The 12,025-nt window shown below is 37.9% G+C and overlaps 1 protein-coding gene and 1 long non-coding RNA gene across 5 annotated transcripts in view; one reads left to right on the forward strand and one right to left on the reverse strand.

The window, feature by feature from the left end:
- The first annotated feature begins 2,885 nt into the window (after positions 1–2,885).
- On the forward strand, positions 2,886–5,772 carry LOC117323782. 4 transcript variants are annotated; one of them, XR_004531829.1, is made up of 3 exons: positions 2,886–4,931; positions 5,002–5,378; positions 5,731–5,772. It is a non-coding gene; the product is annotated as an uncharacterized LOC117323782 (long non-coding RNA). The 4 variants fall into 4 exon arrangements; XR_004531831.1 differs by having other exon boundaries at positions 2,886–4,875; positions 4,946–5,378; XR_004531830.1 differs by having other exon boundaries at positions 5,002–5,364; positions 5,717–5,771.
- LOC117323781 (rab3 GTPase-activating protein non-catalytic subunit-like) overlaps positions 5,692–12,025 on the reverse strand; it is a 43,155-nt gene continuing 36,821 nt past the window's right edge. Inside the window, exons 30-34 of the mRNA XM_033879217.1 lie at positions 10,069–10,281; positions 9,710–9,799; positions 7,784–8,023; positions 7,310–7,468; positions 5,692–6,359 (exon numbers count right to left, since the gene is read on the reverse strand). Coding sequence (XP_033735108.1) covers positions 6,207–6,359; positions 7,310–7,468; positions 7,784–8,023; positions 9,710–9,799; positions 10,069–10,281 — 855 coding nt within the window. The 3' untranslated portion in view covers positions 5,692–6,206. The remainder of the gene's footprint in view (positions 6,360–7,309; positions 7,469–7,783; positions 8,024–9,709; positions 9,800–10,068; positions 10,282–12,025) is intronic.

The following is a 12,025-nucleotide window of genomic DNA, read 5'->3' on the forward strand; positions in this document are numbered from 1 at the left end:
GCTTCGTTTTAGTGTGGATATCCCATACTGCTTTCTCGAATTACTATTCTACGTTCTTCTTTCATATATCCAACGCTTAGCGCTCAGCATTTTGTGAGTGTGACGACTGGTTCATCAGTTGTCGTATAATGCCATGCTGTTGTTCATACTTTTGTTTTGACGCTCTGTTCGCCCTCCGACGTACTGGTATACCCCGATGATTAAAGCAATCACTGTCCCTGGACGTAGTTTGAGCGTGTGCGGAAAGTTTGAAATATTTTGCCCTTGCGTCCTGCCACTATTGTTTGTTCTGACATTGTGAATTACCTAGACATATTTAAATGTTATTTAGCATAAAATATCATTTATATATTTAGATTGAAAGACTCCGCTCTGGTTTATTATGATAAGAAGCGAATTTGCATAAGTATAAGCCGTGATTTATTATTTTTAGATAACACTAAATATTCATGTGTATAAATGTGGCCACACAACATCAGAAGACTCGAATTATGAAACAGACAATTATCCAAACGTATGTTAGCCGTGAGAATACACTCCTCTAATCGCAATAGCATACCAACTTCACACATTTTAACAAACGTTTGCTTCTAAAAACGTATCAATGCACCCAACAAGGTCAGAAACAGCCAGATAGAGGCAAACAAGAGACTGGCGTACATTGGATAAGTACATTGTTACTGTTTAACATGCTATCAACACTGTTAAATCACATCTCGCAATTTACTCATTTATCATACTCACAATTCTCATCCTATTGATACGCATCGTGTAAGGAAGTACAGACAAGAGGCCCAATGGGCCTGCATCGCTTAACTGGGTGTCATTTTGATGATTTCTAAAAATCAAAGGAAATGCTTTTTGTGCTGTAAATTACCTCGGTGAGCCTGAATATGGATCAAGTTCATCCTCTTCAATTTTTTTTGGCATCATCCCAGACATCTACCAGCCAACATTTTGACTCTAGGCGTTTTGGTTAACCAGGAGAAATCGAGATTTTTCAAATCAGTTTGACCCCTGTGACCTTGAAAAGTTGGTTAAAGACATTTCCTTTTTAGAAATTTGCCATTATTTCAGGAAACTACCAGTCAGATAGCTTGATTCTATGCCTTTAATTCATCAGAAGAGGTCATTTGAGTGTTTCAAGAAAGTCGACCTCTGTTGCCTTGAATATGGATAAAGGTAATTTCTTTTCACCATTTTTTTCATGCGTCATATAAGGAACCAACCGTTAAAATATGTTGATTCTAAGCCCTTTTATCAGAAGCCGTTTGATGTTGACAACAAACTTGACCCCGTGACCTTAAAATGGGTCGAACTAAATCGTTGTCTGGCGTCATATGAAGAATCTACCAGCCAAATACATACGTAGCTCGATAGGCCTTAAAGTTATAGAGAAGTTGCTCAAAGCTAACCCATACATATGACAGACACTGCACCAAAACGAAAGCTCACTTGGCCTTAGGGCCTGGTGATCGTGATCTAAAACCGTAAAATGATAATTTTTATTGGATTGGGAAGGTTTCGACTTACAGTTGCATTTCATTGAAATGTTCCAGGAACACTGGGGGAGAGCATCTCTCTCTCTTGATATTATGATAAACTCCTAAACTTGTCAAACGTCAGACCGCCAGGACAATGCTGGCACTTCTACAGGACCGGTGTTATTTACCACACTAAATGTAAAGATAAATCTTGATACATTTTGTATAAAGAAATTGGCCACATCGTGTTTTCTGGACACTCCTACCTTCCAAGACTATATGGTCCCACCTCCATTCTTATAGCTTTCCATGTCCTTGCTTTGCATTTGACTTTATATTTTGTATCATAATTCTATAACGTTTAGCAGCTGGTTGTGTTTAACAAGAGGCCAAGAAGGCTTGTATTGCTCACCTGAATATTTCAGTGATAATAGCAAAACATGCGACATTTCTAGAGAAGGATCTACAATGTATAAGAATTTGCTATGTTTCCCCTATTGGGCCCCTATTGGGCCATGCCCCTCACGTCCCTGGTTGGGCCAGAACAACTGTTTATACAGAAATGGCTTCCCTTCACCCAAGACTGCTTAACCTATTAATCTGTTGGGAAGGATTTAAGAGCATTTGCTATATTTTCCCTATTGGGCCCTGCCCCTCAGACCCTTTGGGGGTCAGACCCACTGTTCATACAACAATAGGCATATAGGGCCTGTATTGCTCACCTGGTTGGATTTTAGCAACATCAAAATAATGTTAATGTTCTATTTGTTAATATCAATATTTGTTTATGTCAAACAATGCTATATATGGTTATGGGGTGGGGAAAGACTCAATGGCCTATTTTTAAGATCAGGATTGTGTTTATCTCTTTCTGACCAACAATACTATACATGGTTATAGAGTGGGGATCCCAATGGTTCCAAAGAGATATCAAAGAAACTAAGTCCCTAGGGGTGGGGAAAGACCCCAGGGCCTACATCTATGACATGATTGTGTTTATCTCTTGATGTCCAGCAATGCTATACATTGTATATGGTTATGGGATGGGGATATCAAGGGTTTAAACTAGTAGCAATTTAAAGGATTCACCTCAATTTCCCCTATTGGGCTCCACCCCTCTGGCCCCAGGTGAGCTACATCATCCATTTATACAACATTTGATCCCCTTTGTCCAATAATGCTTCAGACCAAATTTCATTAAAATCCATTTAAGTGTTCAGGACTACTGTAGTAGGGATTTAAAGGAAATGTTGACGGACGCAGGACGACAGACGGACGACACACGCTGCACCATGGCATAAGCTCACCAGCCCTTTGGGCCAGGGGAGCTAAAATGGTTTCACTGCACCCAAGGAAGTTCGGACCAAATAAGGATCAAATACTTTCAATACAATTACTACAGACACATCAATTGGTAGTTTTTATTGTGACACAAACCATACAATCTGGTGTGAAAATATTGCACATTTGGAGCACAACATCAGAATTCAAAGATATATAAATGAAAATAAAAATACTCTCACTCATTTATCAAATCTCATATTCTTATACTCATAATCATACAAATGTTAAAAGTCATAAAATATTTATAGAATAATTACAAAATGAGCACTTTTAAACAAGATAGCCGGTGTACCATTATAAACAGCAGTTCTACCTAATACCATTTTACAATACTTCAGTTGTCACTCTGAACATTGTCTTAGTAGATTTATTCCCTGTAACTTAATGTTGACGTTTAAACCACAGCACACAATCTACATTACAACCACTATACACGGACATGTCCTTACACCTACTTCTGATGATGAGAACTTTCCTTTCAAACGATCACAAAAGTATTCTCAAAATAAACATCTAAACAGGCATTGCTATCTTTCTGGATGTTTCAGGGATATTCCTTTTCTGTGTAAATTGGGGGTTGATTTGCTGTTCGTAGTAAAGGAATCTCTTATTACAAGTAACATCTCCTCGATCATGTAAAGAAAGAACCAACATCAAAAAATGTTTGTACAGACACACGTAAAATGGCAACGGACCAATACAATACAGCAGAATTAATTCAAAAGTAGCCTTTAAACAATGAAGCACATGTACAAGGGGACATATCTAAATGTGTGACTAAGTATAGTATCCTCTGAATCTTTGGTATCATTTTCATTCATTCCTATTCAGTACCTACTGTATATAACTCTATACATTTTGTGCATATATACCGTATATAACTCTGAAGTCCTCAACAGCAGACAGTCTGATGCATAGAAAATGTCGTGCTAAACATGTGTCATTCACACACCAAAAAATGGTATGCAGATTAAAATCCTCATTTAACAAAAGCAAAAATCAATCACTCTTGTTTCTCTTAAATGACTGTAAATTAATCAATAGTATTTATTCAAGTTTATGAAATGAATATATTCAAATTTATTAAATATAACTTGTTCTTGAAAATTAATGGCAAAAATCTTAACAATGTATGTGTTAAGTTGAAGTGATCTGGCCACAACTTAATTAATATTCCTGAACGTTTTAATGTTAAGGAATTTTTTCAACTAAAATTTTCCATAGAAAAGCACTAAAAAAATTTAAAAAATTTAAGGAAATGTCCTTAACAAAGATTTCTTTGTTAAATCTAATGATGATGAAACAGTGGCAAGATGTTGTATATCCTCTACACATCTAAACACCTCCATCTTTGAGATTACTGGTCATGTTTACACAAATAAAAAGCTGTCCTCTAACAAGCTAGCTACATTTAATTGTAAGAACATACAGGTGTAAGACTGGTGTATATAGGACAGGTCTGTATATACAGGTGTAAGAACTGGTGTATGTAGGACAGTTCTGTATATACAGGTGTAAGAACTGGTGTATGTAGGACAGTTCTGTATATACAGGTGTAAGAACTGGTGTATGTAGGACAGGTCTGTATATACAGGTGTAAGAACTGGTGTATGTAGGACAGGTCTGTATATACAGGTGTAAGAACTGGTATATGTAGGACAGGTCTGTACATACAGGTGTAAGAACTGGTGTATGTAGGACAGGTCTGTAGAATTAACTGGTGTATGTAGGACAGTTCTGTATATACAGGTGTAAGAACTGGTGTATGTAGGACAGTTCTGTATATACAGGTGTAAGAACTGGTGTATGTAGGACAGGTCTGTACATACAGGTGTAAGAACTGGTGTATGTAGGACAGATCTGTATATACAGGTGTAAGAACTAGTGTATGTAGGACAGGTCTGTATATACAGGTGTAAGAACTAGTGTATGTAGGACAGATCTGTATATACAGGTGTAAGAACTAGTGTATGTAGGACAGATCTGTATATACAGGTGTAAGAACAGATGTAATATAGACAGGTCTGTACATACAGTTGTAAGACTGGTGTATGTAGGACAGGTCTGTACAAACAGGTGTAAGAACTGGTGTATGTAGGACAGGTCTGTACATGCAGGTGTATGTAGGACAGATCTGTACATACAGGTGTAAGAACTGGCGTATGTAGGACAGGTCTGTACATACAGGTGTAAGACTGGTGTATGTAGGACTGATCTGTACATACAGGTGTAAGACTGGTGTATGTAGGACAGGTTTGTACAAACAGGTGTAAGAACTGGTGTATGTAGGACAGATCTGTATATACAGGTGTAAGAACTGGTGTATGTAGGACAGGTCTATATATACAGGTGTAAGAACTGGTGTATGTAGGACAGTTCTGTATATACAGGTGTAAGATTAGTGTATGTAGGACAGGTCTGTACATACAGGTGTAAGACTTGTGTACGTAGGACAGATCTGTACATACAGGTGTAAGATTAGTGTATGTAGGACAGATCTGTATATACAGGTGTAAGATTAGTGTATGTAGGGCAGGTCTGTACATACAGGTGTATGTAGGACAGATCTGTACATACAGGTGTAAGAACTGGCGTATGTAGGACAGGTCTGTACATACAGGTGTAAGACTGGTGTATGTAGGACTGATCTGTATATACAGGTGTAAGAACTGGTGTATGTAGGACAGGTCTATATATACAGGTGTAAGAACTGGTGTATGTAGGACAGTTCTGTATATACAGGTGTAAGATTAGTGTATGTAGGACAGGTCTGTACATACAGGTGTAAGACTTGTGTACGTAGGACAGATCTGTACATACAGGTGTAAGATTAGTGTATGTAGGACAGATCTGTATATACAGGTGTAAGATTAGTGTATGTAGGGCAGGTCTGTACATACAGGTGTAAGACTTGTGTATGTAGGACAGATATGTACATACAGGTGTAAGAACTGGTGTATATCAAATCAACACCACTGTTCTTGCTTGAATTAATCACAAATATAATTCTGTATAGTTTAATGTCTGAAGTTCCCTTGATAACCATCACCAAATAAACACATGACTTTTATTACCATTAGTCAGAACCCAAAACATGACACTGCTTTCCCTATACCATGAAATCTCAAATAAATATTTTTTTGTAAATAGCTGTGTGAGTTTTGCAGCATAAATTATAAGCATTTTAATTTGTGTAGATTGAAAGTAAAAACAAAATATTCATTAAAGAATTAATATTTTGCATCCAAATATAGAGGAATGCAATTACAATGTGTTACAGTAATTTGCTGAGTATGTAAAATAGAGTTTATCTTGGTAGAAACACAGGTGAGAATTTGAACCCATTTGGTGTTGAGGTTACAGGAGGTAAAACTAATGTTATGACATTGAAGACATGGATTGTACTAGGTCCACTAAAGAGATGGCCAGTTCGTACTCGGAGTAACCCTCGGGCAAGTTGTTGGCCACATGCTGAACTAACATTGCGATGTCTTCAGCGGACACATTGGGCTGGCGCAGATGTCCTTTGTCCTGGAACAATAACATGGAACTCTAAGTAGAGATATTTCTCAACAACAGCAACACATGAAAAAGAATTTTAAAATAGTGTTTTTTTTTATTTTGTCATAGATGCATTATAGTTCAATATCAACCTGTATCAATTTTCCTTTCACTTAAAAGTCCACACAGACACAGAATCTATCACACAGTAGACAGAAGTACCTACCAGGGACAAAGAATCTATGACACAGTGGACAGAGGTACCTACCAGGGACACAGAATCTATCACACAGTGGACAGAGGTACCTACCAGGGACATAGAATCTATCACACAGTAGACAGAGGTACCTACCAGGGACATAGAATCTATAACACAGTAGACAGAAGTACCTACCAGGGACATAGAATCTATAACACAGTAGACAGAGGTACCTACCAGGGACATAGAATCTATCACACAGTAGACAGAGGTACCTACCAGGGACATAGAATCTATCACACAGTGGACAGAGGTACCTACCAGGGACATAGAATCTATAACAGTGGACAGAGGTACCTACCAGGGACATAGAATCTATCACACAGTGGACAGAAGTACCTACCAGGGACATAGAATCTATCACACAGTGGACAGAGGTACCTACCAGGGACATAGAATCTATAACACAGTAGACAGAAGTACCTACCAGGGACATAGAATCTATAACACAGTAGACAGAGGTACCTACCAGGGACATAGAATCCATCACACAGTGGACAGAGGTACCTACCAGGGACATAGAATCTATCACACAGTAGACAGAAGTACCTACCAGGGACATAGAATCCATCACACAGTAGACAGAGGTACCTACCAGGGACATAGAATCTATCACACAGTGGTCAGAGGTACCTACCAGGGACATAGAATCTATCACACAGTAGACAGAGGTACCTACCAGGGACATAGAATCTATCACACAGTAGACAGAGATACCTACCAGGGACTTGAGCCAAGTGGAGAGGGCTGGTGACACGGAAGTCAGCAAGTCCAGTCCTTTAGATTTGTGGGAGTCCAGAAGGAAGTATGCTGTTCTGTGTCCAGCAATCAACAGAAGTTGTGAGCCAATCAACTCATGGTCATTTACTGTTAAAAGAACCTGAGGAAGAAAGGCAAAACAGATTAATTTCAACAGCAAACCTGCTAACAAATAATAAAACTTGAATTTCAAATAATACTCTTGAATAAAGAGTCACAAGAGATTTAGAATATTTAAATTCATTATAGTTAAGGCTGTATGTCCATTCCCTCCTTTGAGGCCTATTTAAAGTCTGCATGAACCTTGTCTATCTGCACTGTCAGTAAAATATGACAAACTGAACATTATGAACCTTGTACAGAATGTTGCCTATAGAATGTCTGATAATACAATCATACACTTTGTTTACAACAGCTACAAGTTAAACACACTGACCTCCTCGGCCATTCTGTCGTGGGCTCCAGAGTACAGTTCACACACATGGTGTCGTTTAAAGAAGTCCAGATCAAGGCCAAAGTCCTTGGCAAGTTCTAGTACAAGAGCTGGCCACTTGGTGGCAGCATCTACAAACTTCCTGTTTGGACTTGTGGGAGATGCAGGTGATGTTGCTGATGACTGGTTGTGCTTGGTGACGTCAAGTGATAGAATCGCATTAGAAATGACACGGGCAAAGAACTGCAACACAATGAAATTGATGCTTCATATACAAGACTGCATGAATATTGAGCTTAATGAACCTCAGTTATGAGAAGGAGAGCTAAGTGTGAATGATACAAAAACAATGACAACACTGCCATGACTCCCCTATGTCAGACATGTCCCCTATGTCAGACATGACTCCCCTATGTCAGACATGACAATAAGTTTCGTGGTGTTGTCATTGGTTTGAACTGGATGCTGACATGCAGGATTAAGTTAGATATTTGTCAGACTCTGTTGATTCAACAGACGAATCTCTACAACTGGACATCATATTGATCTTATTACATACACAGGTTAGTTGATACAAACAACACTGAATCTAAAGTGATAACCTAACAAGGGCTGGTCATGATTTACTGTATGTCAAATGGTTTTTAACTTTATGGCAAAAAAGCCAAGTAAAAGCATTTTCTTTTTTCAAATATCTGGAGGAAAATAAAATTAAAACCTACAGTATTAGACTTCCTTATAAGGCATCTTTGACCTTGACAGCTGACCTTTTGAGGTAAACCACATTGCAGTGGTTGTCATGACTCATCTGATAACAGATCACTATTCACAAAATTAATTTGTTTCCAAATATAGTCCTTGCTTCCTCAAGTAATTTAAAGTTTGTTTCCTTTGAGGTTGTGTTTAGAATGACTGTCAGATCAGACAAACACTTATCCACGGTGACCGTGAACTGACACATGGTCACACAATCTAAAGCTACATGATTTATTCTCTCGAGATTTTACAGACATTCTGATTGACATGTGGGATCGTTATTGTAGGAAGTGCTGAGTAAGTATATATATGGCTTACAAACCATCTGAGGAATCTCTTTGAACAAACTATTCTAAAACCAACAGACAGCTATAAATAGGATCAGCTACTGGTGCAGATGGTTCAGGTGACAGGTGGACAAACAAGTCACACTAATTAAATGACCTGAGAAATTCAATTGTCAAGTACAAAACTATGATAAATTATAAACTTCAGTTATTTCACAGCGATTGTGAGACGGGTTATAATTATGCTAATCACTGTTGCTGGCCCAGATAGAGCATGCCACAGGCCTTACTGTGGGAGGAAACCAAACTACCCAGAGAAAGCTAGTGTGGTCAAGCAGATGACCCCATAACATGTCTGATCGGGGGAATCAAACCATAGTCGCTTAGGTTAAAGGCATACATGTCAACCTCTGAAACCTCCAATGAGAGGAAATTTTAATGATTTTCCTGGCACTTCCTGCATAATCCGGGATGGTTGACACCTATATAAAGGTGGGTGGGCTATCACTGCAACACCTACTGTAATAATTCGGGCATACACATTTAATGTTTTCAAATTCAATCAATCAATCATACACATGGGACATACTAACTCATTCTTTAAGTCATACACTGTACAAATTCATTCATCTTGTTACACACATGTAATTTATACATTCAATCATTCAGTCATTCATGTACATTAGATATGGCCTGAAAATGAGTGGAATTTACACAAACCTGCATTTGTATTTCCTGTGGAGAACCAAACCTGTGTTTGAACACCCTGCATCCCTAGAAAATGTTTCATGCTAATTCATATGCTAAATTCGGTTTAAAACTCTCAACCCATTCTTTAGAAGTACTCTTTCTTGATGTACTAACTTTGCTTGTCTGAATTACTTACATTTTTGCGGCTGGTAGATATAAAGGCATCTATGTTCTGTGATGGAAGCAAAGGGTGTTGGTGCAGATCCAAAAATAGTGAGTTCTTTCCCTACAAAGTAATAATGCTAAAATGAATATCTACATATAAACTGGAATATACCTACCAATAATGACAACTATTTTTGTAAATGGGGGTAAATAAAAAAACAACCAATGGCATACAAAATATGTGATTAATTATTCAATAAGAGATTTCTGTGAGACCAATAAAAAGCTACCACATTACTGTTTATACTGCCCCTTCACGGAACATGGACACATAACCTGATAAAAGGCTGTAACTGTAAATACAAATGTACAAACACAAGAGACACTGACCTTTGTGTCAAATAATGACAAAACTTTGACAGACTTCATGCCAAAGACCAAAATGGCATGCATCATGACAGCCAGCTGGTAGTGTAGCCGCAGCAGGCCGTAGTTGGTAGTTTTCTGGTCAATGGCTAGCTCTACCAGTGATGCTGGACCCCGCACATCCTGCCAGAGATGTTCAATGTTGAACACAGGAACTTCATTGGCTTCACAGTTGGCCTAAAATAAAACAAAAATAAACCTGAATATACTAATGGCACTCAGTTTACATCATACAATGTAAGCCAGGTATCTGTTAACATCAACTCATCATACCTATGTAGTCTAAGTCAGGTATCTGTTAACATCAACTCGTCATACCTATGTAGTCTAAGTCAGGTATCTGTTAACATCAACTCATCATATCTATGTAGTCTAAGTCAGGTATCTGTTAACATCACCTCATCATACCTATGTAGTCTAAGTCAGGTATCTGTTAACATCAACTCATCATACCTATGTAGTCTAAGTCAGGTATCTGTTAACATCACCTCATCATACCTATGTAGTCTAAGTCAGGTATCTGTTAACATCAACTCATCATACCTATGTAGTCTAAGGTAGGTATCTGTTAACATCAACTCATCATACCTATGTAGTCTAATTAGTCAGGCATCTGTTAACATCAACTCATCATACCTATGTAGTCTAAGTCAGGTATCTGTTAACATCAACTCATCATACCTATGTAGTCTAAGTCAGGTATCTGTTAACATCAACTCGTCATACCTATGTAGTCTAATTAGTCAGGTATCTGTTAACATCACCTCATCATACCTATGTAGTCTAAGTCAGGTATCTTAACATCAACTCATCATACCTATGTAGTCTAATTAGTCAGGTATCTGTTAACATCACCTCATCATATCTATGTAGTCTAAGCCAGGTATCTGTTAACATCACCTCATCATACCTATGTAGTCTAAGTCAGGTATCTGTTAACATCAACTCATCATACCTATGTAGTCTAAGTCAGGTATCTGTTAACATCAACTCATCATACCTATGTAGTCTAAGTCAGGTATCTGTTAACATCACCTCATCATACCTATGTAGTCTAAGTCAGGTATCTGTTAACATCACCTCATCATACCTATGTAGTCTAAGCCAGGTATCTGTTAACATCAACTCATCATACCTATGTAGTCTAAGTCAGGTATCTGTTAACATCACCTCATCATACCTATGTAGTCTAAGTCAGGTATCTGTTAACATCAACTCATCATACCTATGTAGTCTAAGGTAGGTATCTGTTAACATCAACTCATCATACCTATGTAGTCTAATTAGTCAGGCATCTGTTAACATCAACTCATCATACCTATGTAGTCTAAGTCAGGTATCTGTTAACATCAACTCATCATACCTATGTAGTCTAAGTCAGGTATCTGTTAACATCAACTCGTCATACCTATGTAGTCTAATTAGTCAGGTATCTGTTAACATCACCTCATCATACCTATGTAGTCTAAGCCAGGTATCTGTTAACATCACCTCATCATACCTATGTAGTCTAAGCCAGGTATCTGTTAACATCAACTCGTCATACCTATGTAGTCTAATTAGTCAGGTATCTGTTAACATCACCTCATCATATCTATGTAGTCTAAGCCAGGTATCTGTTAACATCACCTCATCATACCTATGTAGTCTAAGTCAGGTATCTGTTAACATCAACTCATCATACCTATGTAGTCTAAGTCAGGTATCTGTTAACATCAACTCATCATACCTATGTAGTCTAAGTCAGGTATCTGTTAACATCACCTCATCATACCTATGTAGTCTAAGTCAGGTATCTGTTAACATCACCTCATCATACCTATGTAGTCTAAGCCAGGTATCTGTTAACATCAACTCATCATACCTATGTAGTCTAAGTCAGGTATCTGTTAACATCACCTCATCATACCTATGTAGTCTA

This window comes from Pecten maximus, chromosome 3 (genome assembly GCF_902652985.1).
Source record: "Pecten maximus chromosome 3, xPecMax1.1, whole genome shotgun sequence".
NCBI lineage: Eukaryota > Metazoa > Mollusca > Bivalvia > Pectinida > Pectinidae > Pecten > Pecten maximus.